General features: G+C 45.2%; 1 protein-coding gene across 2 annotated transcripts in view; it reads right to left on the reverse strand.

Annotated features, from left to right (window-relative positions):
• Nucleotides 1–17870, reverse strand: part of CCNI (cyclin I) — a 69800-nt gene that overhangs the window by 23010 nt on the left and 28920 nt on the right. For both annotated transcript variants that reach the window (XM_063135293.1, XM_063135294.1), the window contains exon 2: nucleotides 15744–15900. In XM_063135293.1, the coding sequence (XP_062991363.1) occupies nucleotides 15744–15857 (114 nt within the window). In that variant the 5' untranslated portion in view covers nucleotides 15858–15900. The remainder of the gene's footprint in view (nucleotides 1–15743; nucleotides 15901–17870) is intronic.

Below are 17870 nucleotides of genomic sequence, written 5' to 3' on the forward strand. Positions count from 1 at the left end.
GAAGCAGCAAAAGGCCTCCAATATAGGGCTTAAATTGATTTAGGAAACAATTGTTTTGAGTGTGTCCAAGAGTATTATCTTAAATGTTCCTCGGACCTAGAAGTGTCTATCACTGGGGTCCCCAACGTAATGGATATGGGCAACCCAAAGCCCTTTCTTGGTAACCACAAGGCTCTCTGCCCTGATATTTTAAAAAAAATCTTAAGATTTTAAAAAAATCTAAAAGATTTTATTTTTTTTAACTGACATGCTGCAAAGCAAATTGCTGCTGTCCAGTGCCATCTGTATTTGGGTGGATAGAGTGGTTTTGTGTTTTGAAACTACCCCCCCCCCCCCGTACTTCCTTGTACTTTGGTACCTGGCCAAGTTATTTTTCTTTTAACCTCATCAGTTTGCCTTCTGGGAAATGGATGTTTTGTGACCAGCCATGTTCACCATGACAAACCATTTTAATGGATGATCCCCACAACAGCCATTTTGTGACAGCACCCACAACACCCTCTCAAAATTCCAAATGTGCCCACCAACCCTAAAAGACCCCTGGCCTTGCAGAAGAAACTGCTGAGAGGTAAGCTGTGGTGGGTAGGAGAGGCAGGTTCCACACAGATACCTCTCTCTCTCTCTCATACGCAGACACACTCTGCTCCCTTTGCTCTTTCACGTTGGGTTCCCTCACTGCCACTTTGGTCTCTACGAAATTGGAGCAGGCTTGCAGTTAAAGTACAGGCCTGTCACAATTTTGAGATGTGAGAATGTAACCTGCTGAAAGCCAGCCCAGTTAGCTTCATGGCTGAACAAGGAACAGAACCGCTGAGCAATCTGAACACTCTATAAACTAGGGTGGCCCTATGAAAAGGAGGACAGGGCTCCTGTATCTTTAACAGTTGTATTGAAAAGGAAATTTCAGCAGGTACCATTTGTATACAGTATATGGGGAACGTGGTGAAATTTCCTCTTCATCACAACAGTTAAAGCTGCAGGTGCCCTGCCCTCTTTTAAATCTGGTCGCTCTAGTATAGCTCCTGCACCTTTAATTGTTGTGATGAAGAAGGAATTTCACCAGGTTCTCCATATATACAAATGACACCTGCTGAAATTCCCTTTTCTATGCAACTGTTAAAGATACAGGAGCCCTGTCCTCCTTTTCATATGGTCACCCTATATAAACGCTGCTCCTGTTTTCTACAAGGATGGTTGCCACTCCCATTGTTGGTACTTATTTTATTTATTAAAGCATTTAGTTTTTCAGTTGTTCAAAGTGCTGTATAAGCCAATTCGTTAAAAATGACAGATAAAAACAACATCAGCCAAACCCAATAATCATGGCAAACTGTGAGAGAAAGACTTTACCAAAAATCAATCTGAACCGCCCTCACCAACCTTTGTAGACCTTAATTTGTTCCACCACCCCCATCCCAACTACAGACAAACACACAGGTGTCCTACACTCCTAACTCCAGTTGTGATACAAAGAGCTATTGTAGGTGTGTATGAATATTTGTACATAGGATTCTCCCCTTGCAACAGTAGACATCCCACCAAGCCTTATCCCAGACCAGCCTTCCCTAACCTGGTACTCTTCAGGTATGTCGGACTGCATCTCCCAGAATTCCCCATCCAGGATTCTGGGAGTTGTAGTCCAATGTACCTGGACGGCACAAGGATGGGGAAGGCTGACCCGGTCTGTTTTCAAAATTCCTCTCCATTCCAAAAGTGGTTTTCCGTGCAGAATGTGGAGGCGGCAGTTTAAGAAATGTGATCCCAAAGTCCCCTTGGGCAAGCAGAACTAGTTGCACAGCTCTGTGGATTCTGGCATCCAGCGCCCCTGAGGCCAGGGACTGGGTTCTTGCCAGGAAATCTGCACAGTACGCAGCATACAGAACAAGACAGTGACATGTCAATCAACAGGAGCAGGAAAGTGTATACAGCAACCCTTCCCCCGCCCCATGCTCCCCAAAGCAACTCCCAGCAATGTGCAGCTTATGGCTTGATTCAAAAGACGTGCCCAGAACAGGGTGTGCTGACAACTGCACACCAACCCAAACCATGAGATTACAATGTCTGTGCAATCTCATGTTTTGCAGTGGTGAAGAATGGTCGGTACATCCTGCCCCAAGTAGAGATTTTGGGCCAGGCCAGAAGCAGCTCCGTTCATGTAAACATGCAAGCAGTTTCTAACAATCAATGTAAACATTTGGGATGCTGGCCTTCATTCGGTCGCATATCTTGAGTGATGTCTTGCCTGGCCAAAAGCAATGAGAAAAGGACAAGAAGGGCAAGGGGAAATTGTTCCCTTACACATGGAGAAAGTTACAGCTATCAACGGCTGATTTCCAGAGTCAGCTAAGCCCAGACGGTAGCTTTCCCGGACCTAGTTTTTCTTCTGGGAATTGGGAAGGGACCTCAAGGAAGTTGCACCAACTAGAGCAGAGTGTTCAACCTACAGATCCTGCTTTGGGTCTTGCTGAGCCCTAGACTGTCATTTGGATCTGCAGCAATCAGAATGAGGATCAGTACCGGGGCCTCCATTCCCATGTGGCGGATGGGAGCAAGATGTGCCAAATCCTGACACCCAAAAAACCTGTCTGTCTGGAAGAAGCCTTGGAGCACATGGGTGTGGGAGGGGCCATAGCTCAGAGGTAGACCACATACCTCGCATGGAGATGACTCCAGGGCAATTTCACCTGAAGACTTGGGAAATAACCCCTGCCAGGTCGGATTATATACTACTCGATGGAGCAATCATTTGGTTAAAGGCAGCTTCACCGGTTTGTATGCCAGTTTCTACTATTACTGTCTTTGCTTTAGAGCAGGTTACATGTGGCTCTCCAGATTTTGTTGAACTGCAACTCCCATCATCCTTCATTGGCTAAGCTTGTTAGGGCCAATGGGACTTACAGTCAAACCAATGTTTCTCATGTAGATCAACTCCACCCCCCTGAGTGACGAGTAAACTGGCACCAAGCTGGACCCCAACATTAAAATCACTCCACTGGCTGCCAATTAGTTTCCGGGCGAAACACGAAGTGTTAGTCATTACCTTTAAAGTCCTACATGGTTTGGGTCCAGGTTACTTGCAGGATCCCCTTTTCCTGTATAATCCGCCCCGCATACTCAGGTCCTCTGGGGAGAACTTACTTCAGTCAGCCAAAACTACTCTGGCAACTGTTACCCAAAGGACTTTTCCTTCTGTCGCCCCCAGACTATGGAATGGCCTGCCGGAGGAGATTTGTTGCCTTAATACTTTCTCCGAGTTTAAGTTAGGCATAAAGACTAATCTCTTCCAGCAGGCCTACCCAGATGAATGTTAAACCAAGAATTTTTAAGATTATTTTGATGCTCTACTGATTGTATATGCTCTTTTAATTAATTTTATGTATCTGATTTATACTGTATTGAACTAATGCTGTTCCACGCCTCGATCCAAAGGGAGAGGCGGGTAAGAAATAATAATAATAATAATAATAATAATAATAATAATAATAATAATAATAAATGTAGGCGTATCTTTCTTTCTCGATACTCATCCAAAAATTAAGTTCTTTTTCACAACACTTTGTCCAGATACAACTGGACAGCTCCTTTATCACTCATGTTTATGGTTATCAGTAAGAGGAGTCAGGCCACTAAGTAATTTTCTGATATGCTGGCTAAACCACTGACACCAGAAATAGAGGGTATTGCATGAGCGGACAAAAGAAGAGGCAATCTTTGCTAAGCAGACAGCTCTTACTGAAGTCAAGAATCCCATAAATTTAAGAAGCTGCTTACTCTGCTTGGGCCTTCCTAATAATAGCTAATCGGAGGCCAAGATGCTCTGTCTCTTAGGTCATCCTCCCTACAATGAACTCTGCATGTGATTTGGAACCCAAAACTCTACTCTAGAAAGTATTGTGTAACCAGCTAAATTAGATTGAGTTTTTTTTTTAATTTGGAATGCAGTGTGTGTGTGTCACTGTTGCTTTCCCTTGTTTTCCTCCTTTTTCCTCTCCCCCCTCAAATAAACTAGTTGCATTAATTTTTTAAAAAAGTTCTCAGTAAAAACTGTTCACCATGTGAAAGGCTGCTTGGTTTCACAGCTCCCCCACTTGTGTTCTTATGGTTTTCACAAGGATTTTGTTGAGTTCTTTGTTCCTGGGCAAGAAAATCCAAAGCATCTCATTTTTTGTGAACCACTCAAGGAGCTTTGGCTATTGGGCAGTATAAAAACGAAATAAATAAATAATTTAATTGTTTTCTGAGGGGTGGACTGAAGGGAGGAGTCCTTGTCAACAGGGCACAAAAACTCCCACAGCAGCTGGAAAAACTAGGACGCTCAGCCTCACTCACAGCAGCCTATCCATAATTCTTTTGAGGGCCCGCTAGTAAGGAAAATCCTTTCTCCACCCAGGCTGTAACCCAACCCAACACGAGAAAGAATTGTCTAGCAAACAAGGAGGAGAGCCACAAGCTGTTGACCCTTCTTACTGCGTTGTGAAGAAAACATGGCCTACAACTCCCATGCAATTTGGAGAGGCAGAAAAATCTAGCAAAGGCTGAGGACTGGATCATATGTGGGCCACAGGAGCTGTACACGCACCAGGTCCCCATCTCTGGAGAGAGAAAAAGCAGTGCAAACAATGTATTTTTGAACCTTACATTTTGTTTGCTGTTACCTTTAGGTGAGAGAAAGACCTAAAGGTGTTGATCCAGGTCATGGAAGAGCAGAATTTCCCCGCAGTGCAAGGATACTAAGACAAACATAAAATTATAACCACGTTTGTGCAGCCTGCAAGGGCCTTAAAAGGTTTTCAAGCTGCTTAAAGGATTAGTTCAGAAAAATATCACATTTATTTATTTATTTATTACATTTTTATACCGCCCAATAGCCAAAGCTCTCTGGGCGGTTCACACATTGAAGGCAGGCATCCAGAAGCAAAGCTTTGAAAAACCATTTTTGCATTCCAAATGCACTAACAGAAGGAGCCCCATGGTTGATGTCTACATAGATGGTTTAACAAAAGCCAAAGGGCCTTTAGGACAGTTTAGGGTGACCATATGAAAAGGAGGACAAGCTTCCTGTATCTTTAACAGTTATATAGGAAAAGTATGTGTGCAGCACCTGGTGACCAGATACAAAATAGGGCAGGGCTCCTGCAGCCTACAAACGGGACCATGTGAATTCTGTAACTCCACAGGAACACAAAAGAAGCACAGAATATGGTATTGAACACAGAGAACCTCCTGAGAATCTGATTTCCATTTTTAAAAAAAGTTTTTAGCCCTTATGGCTATGAAGATATCTTTAAAAATTGTGTAGGTCACGCCTGCTGAAATTTCAGAAGCCAGAGTGGAGGATGAAAAAGATATCCTCTGAATGGTCGACGGGGCTTCTGTGCTCTGCATCCTTCCTTGTTCCACCCAATGACAAGCAAAACCAAAACAAACTACCGTATTTCTTCGATTGTAAGACACCATCGATTGTAAGACACACACTAATTTCAGTACCACCAACAGAGAAAAAAAACCTAAGACACACCCGCGATTCTAAGACGCACCCCATTTTTAGAGATGTTTATATGGGGGGAAAGTGCATCTTAGAATCGAAGAAATACGGTATGTCAAATAGTAAAAAATGGCAGAAGAGAGAAAATTATTATTATTATTATTATTATTATTATTATTATTATTATTATATTTATTTGTATCCCGCCTTTTGCCCTATACTGGGCCTCAAGGCGGTCTTACAAAGTTTAAAACAAATCATTAATTAATGAATCATTACTCTAATTTCTTAATTTATACAGTTCTCAAAATTAGTAAATTACGTTTCTATACTGCCAAACAGCCGAAGCTCTCAGGGCAGTTCCCAATTTTATTGGCGCAGGATCTTCTGGATTCGAAATTTTAATTAAAACAAAAATGCGTGGAGCACACTCAGCCCTGCCTACAAAGTCTTACCTCACATACAGGCCCACCATGGCCCTTGGAGGCCTCCTGTGCAAGTGCACATTGCCACTGCTGCCTCCCAAATTTCTACACTGCTGCCCTCATGACAGTGCTGGGGACGGGGGCGCCCTGACTCTGTTTGGTGCAGTGGAGCCTGGTGGCTCCGATGTCAGTGAGGCGGTGAATCCACTCCAGGTTTCAGTCAGAGCCAGTCAGAACTCTAAAGGAACTATTTAAGGTGCAGTGGATCGCTCTGTTAGAATTCCGACTGAAACCTGGAACGGATTCACCACCCCACTAAAATTGGAGCCACCGGCCTAGTTTGGTGGTCCTACAGCTTGCCATTTTGCAGGGGAAGAGGGCCTGCAAAGACCGTCATCCCTATGTGCCCTCTTCTCTAACGCAATTGGGCTCCCAATAGCCCGTCGTTGGGCAGGATGATTGGAGCATGATTTAATTGGGGAAGGGCACACACAGTCCACTGCCTTCTCCACCTAACTTCAGCACCTCCCCACAACCAGCCGATTGCAAAGGACTTTCATCATGTCAGGAAGGCAGGTATAAACCTCTCAACCCTTAAGATCATCTACAGGGGCCCTTCTCCGTGAGCCCCTGCCAAAGGAAGTGAGGCAGGTGGCTACTAGGAGGAGGGCTTTCTCCGCTGTGGCACCCCGGTTGTGGAATGAGCTCCCCAGAGAGGTCCGCCTGGCGCCTACACTGTACTCCTTTCGTCGCCAGCTGAAGACCTTTTTATTCACTCAGTATTTTAACACTTAATTTTAACTTAAATTTAAATTATACTGTTTTAACTCTGTATTTTAACCTTATATCAATTTTGCTGCGTGGTTTTATCCTGGTTGTGCTTTTTATATTGTATTTTGTATTTGTATTTTTAACTTGTTGGTTGTTTTATGATGATTTTAATTTTTGTGAACCGCCCAGAGAGCTTCGGCTATTGGGCGGTATAAAAATGTAATAAATAAATAAATAAATAAATAAATAAATAAACCCCTGTGCGCTGAGATGGGTGTGGGGGAGCATGTGTGCCTGCACAAGGGTGGTATGGTCCCTGACCTACCACCCCTGAAATGCAGCCCTCGGGGTCAAAAAGATTGCCCAACCCTGCTCTACGTGGTCTGGGCCCAGAGCCGTTGCAAGATATTTTGCCGTCTGAATCAGAGCATCAAATGGTGCCCCCCACTTCCACCCAAGTCAAGATGCATAGTACTCAAAGTTAGCTGAATTATGCTGGTACATGTGGCTGAGAATGCTATAAGCATCTTTTCCCCTCCAAGGCAGTAGAAATACAGTAACGACTAGGTAAATAACTCCACATGGGGCTGCCCTTGAAGACAACTCCAGCACCATGTACATTGATGGTGCTATATAAATAATAATAATAATAATAATAATAATAATAATAACAACAACAACAACAACAACAATAATAACAACAACAACAATAACTTGGAAGTTGCATCTAGTGCAAAATGCAGCAGCTAGACTGCTGGCAGACACATCTTACAGAGTGTGTCCACCAGATATGGCCTTTCCTGGACAGGCACAACCTAGCCACAGTGGTGCATGCAATGGTAACTTCCCGATTAGACTACTGTAATGCACTCTACATGGGGCTACCCTTGAAGATGACTCGGAAGTTGCAGCTAGTGCAAAATGCAGCAGCTAGACTGCTGGCAGACACATCTTTCAGAGACCACATAACACCGGTCTTAAAGGAATTGCACTGGCTGCCTATACGCTTCGGGTCAGAATTCAAGGTATTGGTAATGACGTTTAAAGCCCTAAATGGCTTGCGACCTCGATACTTGAGGGAGCACCTCTCCTTATATGTGCCTGCCCTCCTCCGCATCCCACCAACGCAACACATACGCTATGATGGGACAAGGGAGAGGGCTTTCTCTGTGGTGGCACCCCGACTGTGGAATGCCCTCCCCTTGGAGGCCCGACTTTATTCCGGCCCCAAGTAAAAACATGGCTTTTTAACAAAGCCTTTAATGGTTAAATTCACATGGCTTGCACATTGTTTTAACGATTTTGTTTGTTTTTACTGCTTTTAAATTATATACCGGTTTTAAGTTGGTTTAATTTGTTTTTATCTGTATATTTATTGTTTTATATTGTGTGATTTTATCTGTACGCCACCCTGAGATCCTAGTGATATAGGGCGGGATACAAATGTTTTAAATAAATAAATAAATAAATAAATAAATAATTTATTACATTTTTATACAGCCCAATAGCCGAAGCTCTCTAGGCGGTTCACAAAAATTAAAACCATGAAGAGAATAAAAACAACCAAGAAATTTAAAACACAAATACAAAATACAATATAAAAAGCACAACCAGAATAAAACCACACAGCAAAAATTGATATAGGTTAAAATATGAGATTAAAACAGCAAAGTTTAAATTTAAGTTAAATTAGCTGTTAAAATACTGAGAAAATAAAAAAGGTCTTCAGCTGGCGACGGAAAGAAAACAATGTAGGTGTGAAGCGAACCTCTCTGGGGAGCTCGTTCCACAACTGGGGTGCCACAGCATAAATAACTTGCTGCCCTTTATGACACCCACAATGTGCTCCCTGAGGCAACTTCCTCACTCTGCCTCTGCCTCATGGTAGGGCTGGCCCTGTCTGGGACCAGAATGCCGACAGAACTAACACTTCCCTTAAATCTCCCATCATGAGCAGACCCATAACACTTCTATGTAATAAAATCCACAGTAACATGCCTTCCTTTTTGGAAATGAGCTGCTGGATCCCACTGCATCTTGCAGATTGTGGTTAAGAGCTGCCTTGGTGGTCCTGAGCTGTGCCGACCACCCATTCTCCTTTCGTCTGCGCCGACGGGATCAGGAAATCTAGGATAATGACTGGAATTTGTGTAATAGTAGCAGCAGTGATCCCCGCATTCCGGCATCATGCCAGCACAGGAAACCTGCCCAGGACCTGTGCCAGTGCAAGAATGCCTTCCAGAGTAGCTATACAAAAGCAGAGGAGGTGGCCGACTCACTGGTTTGAAACCATCCTGATTCATTCTCTGGTACCTAATGCAGGCTTGTAAAAAAAGCACACACCTAGTCACCCGTGGTGACTTGAAATCACCTTGAGATGACCAAGCAGGAAAACTAACTCGAACAGCATTAGCTCTTTCTGTCTGGCAGGGCTTGGCTTTGCCACCCATGACGTAACATGAGTGTGGGCAGACAGTTTTCATAGCTGTATTTTCCAGACTGATCAAATGGCAGTTTCAGTACAAGTCACTGTATGCTACACCCTTGGGCTGAGCCAGAGAAGTTCTCTGAGAAGGGGCCTCGTGTGTTTGCAAGACCCTGTGCGCCTTCTCCAAAGGAACTGCAGAGGTGCTGGAAGGTCCCTTAGAATCGCTGATGCTGCCTGCCTTGTCAGCTTCCAAGCGAGTTGCAAAACAATTACAGGAGAGTAAAACACACACACACACACACTGCTTTGCAATGACACAAGCTCCTTGTAGTTTCACAATATATCTGAAAACAGCACATCTTGTACGCAGGAAGAACACGGTGGCTTTGACACCATGTACATTAAAAAGTAGAACCATAATAAAAATCTAATGCAAAGTTTACCATCAACCCACAGTACTGAAAACCACAGCTATACGACAGGATTCACCAAGATAGACTACATCTGTCACTAACATGGCATTACTGAGATGGCCAAGACCTCGATCTCTCCTAAGGCTTATTTACTGCCAGGCAGAGCTTTAACCTAAAATATGCTGAAGGTTTTGGTATTTTGGTCATTGCCTTCAGCACCGGCCACTTGGACTGAAAGAGGTCCCTCACTCCAGCTTTGAAGTGATGGAAACGCACAGCGCAAGTGGGGTGTTTATTAACATAGTATCTTATCTGCAGAGATGATATTACTTAACATCCTAATTGGGATCTGGCTGAGCTCTGACTGGGGAAAAAAACTCAACAACCAAGGCTAAGCTAAAAGGACTTATGTCAACATGAAAGTCCAGAGTCTCTTGCAATATATTTTGTGTGCGTACCAGGACGAATTGTTTTATATCTATGCCATAAACCTGGGATTGTCAAACACTCAAAGACTATACAAGACAAATATATTTCTCTGTGGTGACATATTTGGCATTTTTATTTCCTTGGGTCCAATTACCTGAAATGTTCTCCCACCCATCTCCACTCCCAAGATACACTCAAAAATTCCAACCTGCTTAAAACAGTCTGTGCTATAAACAACAACAAAGAAAAGCCATACAATTTATATCAGGTCAAAGCAATTTACTAGAATTGCAGCTTCTAAAAATCAAGCTTGAATCCATACCAGACGGCGCAATTGCAAAAATGGAAAAAACTTGCTAATCTGCTGGAAACACATCCCCTGGAAACACTGTGTTAAAAATACATGCAACTTGCTTCCAAGCACAGATGCTGACCCCGTAAGAAGAAGCAGACTCAGACTTAAATGGGAACTGTTTCTGATCCAGGTTTGGAGCACCGGTCAGAATATTTATATGGAGCTCTTTTAGAAGGAGGGGCTATGGAAGGCACCTCTCAGGTATGGAGCTCAATCCCTTGTATCTCCAAGTTAAAGGATCCCATGTCATGGGAGGGGTAAGAAAGATCTCTTCCCGATGACCCACCCTGGAGTGTTACTGACGGGCCTGTTGCAGAGATAATGCTTCCAGATTAAGTAGCAAGCAATCAGAAATGGCCTTGCATGCTCCCTCTTCTCATCCCCTTTGCAAACTCCTTCCTCCACTTGCCAATATTTAACCATGTGCTGGCACTAATGATGGTTACCATTAACCAAAGTTAGCCAACTAGATTCTGCTTAAAATGCAGCATGGTGAGCGCTGGTGCAGGCTTAATGGTCAACTCTTACAAGAGAAGGAAAGGAAGAGATAAATTTGCGCAGGAAAGGAGAGGAGGCATGCAAACCTGTTCTGGATTTCTTAACCATGGGTAAGACACTGGAAATGCACTGAAGATACTGGGAGAGATGGATTATTGGTCAGACCTTACAGATCCTACAATAGGGATTCCCCACCCACAGCCCCCTGGAGTTGAGGAGAGAAATCTCTGTTATCTCCTATCAAAAGTGCACTACCAGAGTGCACTACCAGAGTGCAGGACACGGAATAACGGGCTCAAGTTAAAGGAAGCCGGATTCCAGCTGGACATCAGGAAAAACTTCCTGACTGTTGGGCCAGTACGGCAATGGAATCAGTTGCCTGGGGAGGTTGTGGGCTCTCCCACACTAGAGGCCTTTGGGAGGCAGCTGGACGGCCATCTGTCAGGGATGCTTTGGGGTGGATTCCTGCGTTGAGCAGGGGGTTGGACTCGATGGCCTTGTGGGTCCCTTCCAACTCTGCTATTCTATGATTCTATGAATTATTGAAGATAACAGGGTGGGTGTCAAGCATGCCAATTGGGAGAGTGAGCACCCTCTCCCATCAAGGGCTTTGCCCGCTCTGTGCCTTCTCCCATCAAGGTGGGCACAACAGGGACAAAGTGGCCACAGCTGAGGTCATAGCTGGCGTACACCAGCTGCGGTTCCAGCTGCTTTGCCCTTGCTGGGCTTTCCCCATCAGGGAGAATGTGGCACAAGCAAAGCATGAGGTGACATGAGGTGTCAGCTGGAAGTCCAACCTGATGTCATTGTATGCACTCGTGACATACGGCCGTGGCCTGGGGCATCCAGCCCCCTCCCTAAGTCAGTTCCCTTCTCCTGCTATAGAAGGCATTTCTATTGGAGCAAATGGATCAGTAGAGCAGTGCAACCACACTGCTAGGGGCACAGAGCTCTTCTTTAAACAGGCAAAGTTCTGTGTGAATCTAAAGCTCCCCATTTTATTCAACCAACGAAGCTGATCCAGTTAAAAGGCACCGGCTGGGCTCACCTGGAGATGAAACCCTTTGCTAGCTAAAATAAAATCTGCCATCACATGTTGATAACTGACACGGTGTCGCACCATAACTCCGCCCACTAACCCAGCCTCAATTCAGAAACGTTAAGGAGAATCTCGTGTGAGTCCCACAGATGCGACAGTCATTTGCAGAACCGTTTCCATGGTTTTGAAGCAAGCTCAAAAGGTATTCACGCCCACGTCTTTTGTGCTTGGCAGCCAGCCAGCAGCAATCCCAAACTGCTCGACCTCGTGCACATATGAAGCCAGGAAGGATTCAGCCCAGCAAAAGGAGGCAAAGCGCAACCTTTACCCGCTTTGCTTCTGCAAGATTGCTCCGTGCCTTGGCAAAGGCTGGCCCCAGCTCAATCAAACGTTCGAAAAGAAAAAGAAATCCAACCACATGCCCGGCTTGCTGAGTGCGGACAGTGGCTGAATTTCCCTATGGACATATGACTTACAAACCTACTCCCCTGTACATTATACAACTTCAACTTAGGATAGCACTAGGTGCATCTGCTGAAACAGACTCCAATTCATGCACGCTTTAATACCTTTGTTTGTCTTTAAGGTCACGAACAGAAGAGAAGTGTCTTAGCATGCTGAAACAAAGATTTTATTTGAGAAAAAGCCCAACGCGTTTCAGCCTATTTGTATTTTAAGGCCTTCTTCAGGGGGTTATAAAAAGGTCTGCAGAAATTCTTATAATAAATATCTCCTAGTAAAATTCACTGGCTGAAATGCCTTGGGGCATGTCTACACCAGGTGATATCCTGGGGATCGTCCTGGGATCATCCCTGTGCATCCACATGACGCAAAGGGGATCCCAGGAGCAGGGAGGGATGATCCCTCCATTCCCCCGGGATATTGCCGTACCCTTTCGTTATGGGTTTTTCCAGTTCCGGGACAGTTCCCCACGAGTAGCAGGGGTCATCAGAAGGAAGGAACTGGACTTGGGAGAGTCCAGGGCCATCGGGGGGGGGGGGGGTTAAAACAACAACAACACTTACTTTTTCGCTGGAGTGCAGGTGCGGTCCAGTTCCTGTCTTTTTTTAAAAAAAAAATGTGTGCGCAACATCCTGCTTCCTCCCTGGACGTCGCGCGCCACATGTGAACCCAGGGGGAGGATCTCACGACCAGCATATCGTGAGATCCTCCCCCTCCCCTCCCCTGGTGTAGACATGCCCTTGGGCTTTTTTTCTTTTCTTTTTCCCCAAAATAACTTTGCTCATACCCTGAGACATTTCTCTTGTGTTTGTGGGTCTGTTTTGGATGCTCACCCATTTTTGTAGGTTTGTTTAGTCTTTGAGGTGCCACAAAGCCCTCTGTTGTCTTTTGCTGCACGAGAGTAACACATCTACCTGTCAGGAAACTGGAGGGGGGAAGCAAGGCTCCTGATCACATGGAGAAAGCACTTGGCTCAGTTCTGACCTCTGACTGAAGGTGTGAAGGACAAGAACAGCACCCACAACCACCCTCCTTCCTCCTCCCCATGCATTCAGTGAACACGTGCTGAATGTCTGCAAGGAGTGTCTGTCTTAATCTCCACCCCACTGCACAATCTGCAACATGACAATATGAATTCTTTATACGGTTCTTGCAAGGCTCGCTCAGTCTATTTCTGATGTTCAGGGGTTAGTGCGGACCATTATGTAACCGTATAGCATCATCCACACCCAAGAGGGAAGCATCAGCAGGCTTGCGGGGAGGGGGGCGGGAACCAGGTTTGCAGAAGTACAAAAATTCTTCAGTAGGAAAGAACAACTCTAAGGGAGGAAAAAGCAACAGCCCCAAACATGGCTAAGTGGCCATGAAATGCTGGATGACTATTGGAGGGAAGTTGAACAGAGGGTACAGCTGGCTAGAACATTCTTCACTGCACCATTTTGTTGCAGATGAAGCACTGTGTAAATGTGCTTTGAACCTTCAGCAAGCTACTTTCATTATAACAAGCAATTACAGACATGGGGCAAAGCTTTTGTACAGGGAAACATAAACGGAAGGTTACAAGAGGCTGAAGACACACTCCTCTTTGCTCTTGGCAGAGCTCCCATGCACTGTGGTGGGGTTTGCACAGGAAGACTTTCTAGGGGGTTGTGTCCTTGGACTCTTCTGCACAAATTAGGTATAAAGTAGGGTGACCATATGAAAAGGAGGACAAGGCTCCTGCACCTTTAACAGTTGTAGAAAAAAGGGCATTTCAGCAGGTATCATTTGTATGCAAGCAGCACCTGGTGGAATTCCCTCTTCGTCACCACAGTTAAAGCTGCAGGAGTTATACTAGAGTGACCAGACACAAAAAGAGGGCAGGGCTCCTGCAGATACAAAAGAGGGCAGAGCTCCTGCAGTTTTAACTGTTGTGATGAAGAGCGAATCTATGAAAATTCCCTTTTCATAGAATCATAGAATAGTAGAGTTGGAAGGGGGCTTTAAGGCCATCAAGTCCAACCCCCTGCTCAATGCAGGAATCCACTCTAAAGCATCCCTGATAGATGGCTGTCCAGCTGCCTCTTCAATGCCTCCAGTGTCGGAGAGCCCACAGCCTCCCTAGGTAACTGGTTCCATTGTCGTACTGCTCTAACAGTCAGGAAGTTTTTCCTGATGTCCAGACGGAATCTGGCTTCCTGTAACTTCAGCCCATTATTCCGTGTCCTGCACTCTGGGATGATTGAGAAGAGATCCTGGCCTTCCTCTGTGTGACAGCCTTTCAAGTACTTGAAGAGTGCTATCATGTCTCCTTTCAGTCTTCTCTTCTCCAGGCTAAACATGCCCAGTTATTTCAGTCTCTTTTCTAGACAACTGTTAAAGATGCAGGAGCCCTGTCTGCCTTTCCATATGGTCACCCTAGTATAAAGCACTTCTCCAAGGAGCTGCCCATCAGCTGACAACCATCTAAGTGTGCATTTTAGCAAACACAAGAATGGCAGAAGTAGATGTCATCTACACTGTTGCACAAGCAGGCTTCTGAAGCCGTGATTTAACAACTGCAGCATGTACAGCACAGTATGTTCTTTGGATTTCACACATCTGCTCCCGAAACAAAGCATTACTCATCGAGCTGAATTAAAAGACTGGCTCCAACCCAAACACAAATTGTTGGAACCTCCAACTGAATGGGTCCAGCTATTTGCTGAGAAGTGAGGTGAACTCCATCACTCCAGTTTAGGGTGACCATATGGAAAGGAGAACAGGGCTCCTGTATCTTTAACAGTGGTGTAGAAAAGGGAATTTCAGCAGGTGTCAATTGCAGGCATGCAGCACCTGGTGAAATCTCCTCTTCATCACCACAGTTAAAGCTGCAGGAGCCCTGCCCTCTTTTGTATCTGCAGGAGCCCTGCCCTCTTTTTGTTTCTGGTCACTCTAGTATAACTCCTGCAGCTTTAACTGTGGTGATGAAGAGGGGATTCCACCAGGTGCTGCAGGCCTACAAAGGACACCTGCTGAAATTCCCTTTTCTATGCAACTGTTAAAGATACAGGAGCCCTGTCCTCCTTTCCATAGGGTCACCCTGCTCCAGTTTCCCATTTGCACACTGCTTAAACCAGGGGTGTTGAACTGCTTCCAGCCTGAGGGCCGAATTCTACTTCAGAGGGGCTGGATTCCAGTGGCAGGCGGGGCCAAGGTAAAAGGGGAGGGACCAAAATGCCAGCGTATTTTAGCCTGTAGCTCTTACTGCCAATAAAGACACTTCAGAAGAGGCCCTTCAACCTTTCGGAACGGGGCGGGGGGGGGGGGGGGAACTGCACAAAACCTGGGAAACCACCAAACGATTGTGGGAGGGGATGCGGCCATCTGGGGAATTCTAGATTTGGTTCTAGATTAAGCGTCACCTCTGGCTTAAACAAACAAACAAACAAACTCAAAGGACAAATGAATGAACTTTACCTGATTGGGCTGAATTTTGGGCACATGCACTTTCCACATCTGAGCTTCCCTAGAGATGGCCATCTCCAGGAGGAGAGACAGCCTCTGGCTCTCCAGGGGTCCCGAAAACTTCATGGTACCCCTCGAGTCTGCCTGCCGCCCAACTGGTTACAGCTACCTGCAAAAAGGGGGAAAGAAAAGAAAGTGAGCGATTCGGCAATGCCAGGCTCATTTCTTAAAGAAGCCGCCGCCGCCTCCTTCTTCTGATCTTTAACCTGCAACAGTGGTATAGCGTGATATAGTGACAGTGTCGGACTGGGAGCTCCATCAGGCGAGTGTTTTATTGCACGCTGATTACTGGGCACTCATGGATTTTCGCGGCTCCTTCTAACAATGTCGTCTGCCCCCCCGCACGCCTCCCGCCCTTTCTAGCCTTCTTCGTGCCACAAAAAAACAAAAACCCAGTTAAGTCCAACGTATTTTTAAAGATGGAAGTTGCCGCTATCTCCTGCTGCATGCAGAAGAAGCAGCACAATCTCAACGGCCCACGATTTTAATGGCTAACCGCATTAGAGAAGAATATTTGTTATGGCTAGCTGCATCGATACAACTTATTTAATGCACATCCTTGGGTGTACGCTCAAGGTGGCACATACTGTTCTTTCCTTTATCTTCACAACAACCTTGATAGGTGGGTTTTGCTGAAACACACGGAGTGATTGGCCCAAGGACGCCCACTGCGTTTCATGTCTGAGTGGAGATTTGAATCTGGCTTTCCCTGGGCCTAGTCTGAGCTGCTAACCCAGCTGTTTTGGATCTGTGGGCACATTTAAGAATTTGATAAACTGCTGTGGGCACCACCACAAAATGGCTTCCTTCCAGGCTAGTCAAAAAGTGAGCTAAAGAAGTGGTAAGGAGGAGAGTAATGGTGAGGCCATTGGCTGGGAGGGAGGAGGAAATAGAAAGGCAAAGAGGCGGAGGGGAGAGAAAGAGCAAGACTAGAGGAGGAGAAACAGTGAGCTAAAGAAGGGGGAATAACAAGGCTAGAGCCTGGGGGAGGGGGAAAATAGCAAAGCAAAGGGGTGGAGGAACGAGAAAGAGCAAAGCTAGAGGCTAAGGCAGGATCTACACTCCTGCTTTAAAATGGTTTATAAAATGGTTTATAAAATGGCTTTAAAATGGTTGGGGCCCAGGACACACTCCATAGACAGTTTTCAACCCGTTTTCAAAGTGTCCTATCCTGCTTGGTGTAGATTTGGCCTAGAAAGCGAGAGAAAGAAGAATGCCCCAACGTTTTCCAAGGCTTTTTCTTAACACTCTTTTTTTGAATGGGTCAAGGAGCGGAGAGCTTTGCTGGAGGTCTCCTCATGTGCCGTGTTGGAGACACACACCCCTGCGCTAACCACAACACAGATTTCCCCATGTGCAATGAAGAGAGCAAACAACGGACTGCCAGACGGAGCTGTGGTCTAGCAAATCCTGCCAGGAAAACAGGTTGGCGTCAGCGACCTGAGCATTGCATAAAATTCCTCCCGTGGCAATTTGAACTGTTCCTAAGATTGAAAGTTACATTTGCAGGCAGTTGAAATGAAACAGTTTGGTGGCTAAAATTTGCACTGGTTTCTAAGAAACGCTGTTACAGATAAGAAGATAAATGACTTCACAAGAGTGTTTTGTTTCCCACTAGGAATTTCCCCAAAAGTATCACTGAGCAAAACTAATGAGCTAAGATTATTGATGGCCAAAATCCAATTATCTTTAGCAGCTGCCAAGTTCTAATGAAATCAAGGAATTCCTGGGTCGGCTCATTCATTTCAGTGATCTTTGGGTTATATCCAACCTTGGTCCAACATGTTCCATCCATTTCAGTAGGACTACTCTAAATAGGACTAACACTGGACAAATTAGACACAAGAAGCAGGTCATATTTTTGGATCTCTCAGCAGCCTTTTCTTACTAGAGTCAAATTTACCAGTCATCTGGAATAGTTGAGAGTTGGGTCCATATTGTAGTGGTCCATTTCGGCCTGACTGTGTGATCTCAGGCTCTCTTTGACATAAAAGAATTGTATATGAGCAAGACTAGGGTGACCATATGAAAAGGAGGATAGGGTTCCTGCATCTTTAACAGTTGAATAAGAAAGCGAAT

The sequence above is a fragment of the Elgaria multicarinata genome, chromosome 10, assembly GCF_023053635.1.
Source record: "Elgaria multicarinata webbii isolate HBS135686 ecotype San Diego chromosome 10, rElgMul1.1.pri, whole genome shotgun sequence".
Classification (NCBI taxonomy): Eukaryota; Metazoa; Chordata; class Lepidosauria; order Squamata; family Anguidae; genus Elgaria; species Elgaria multicarinata.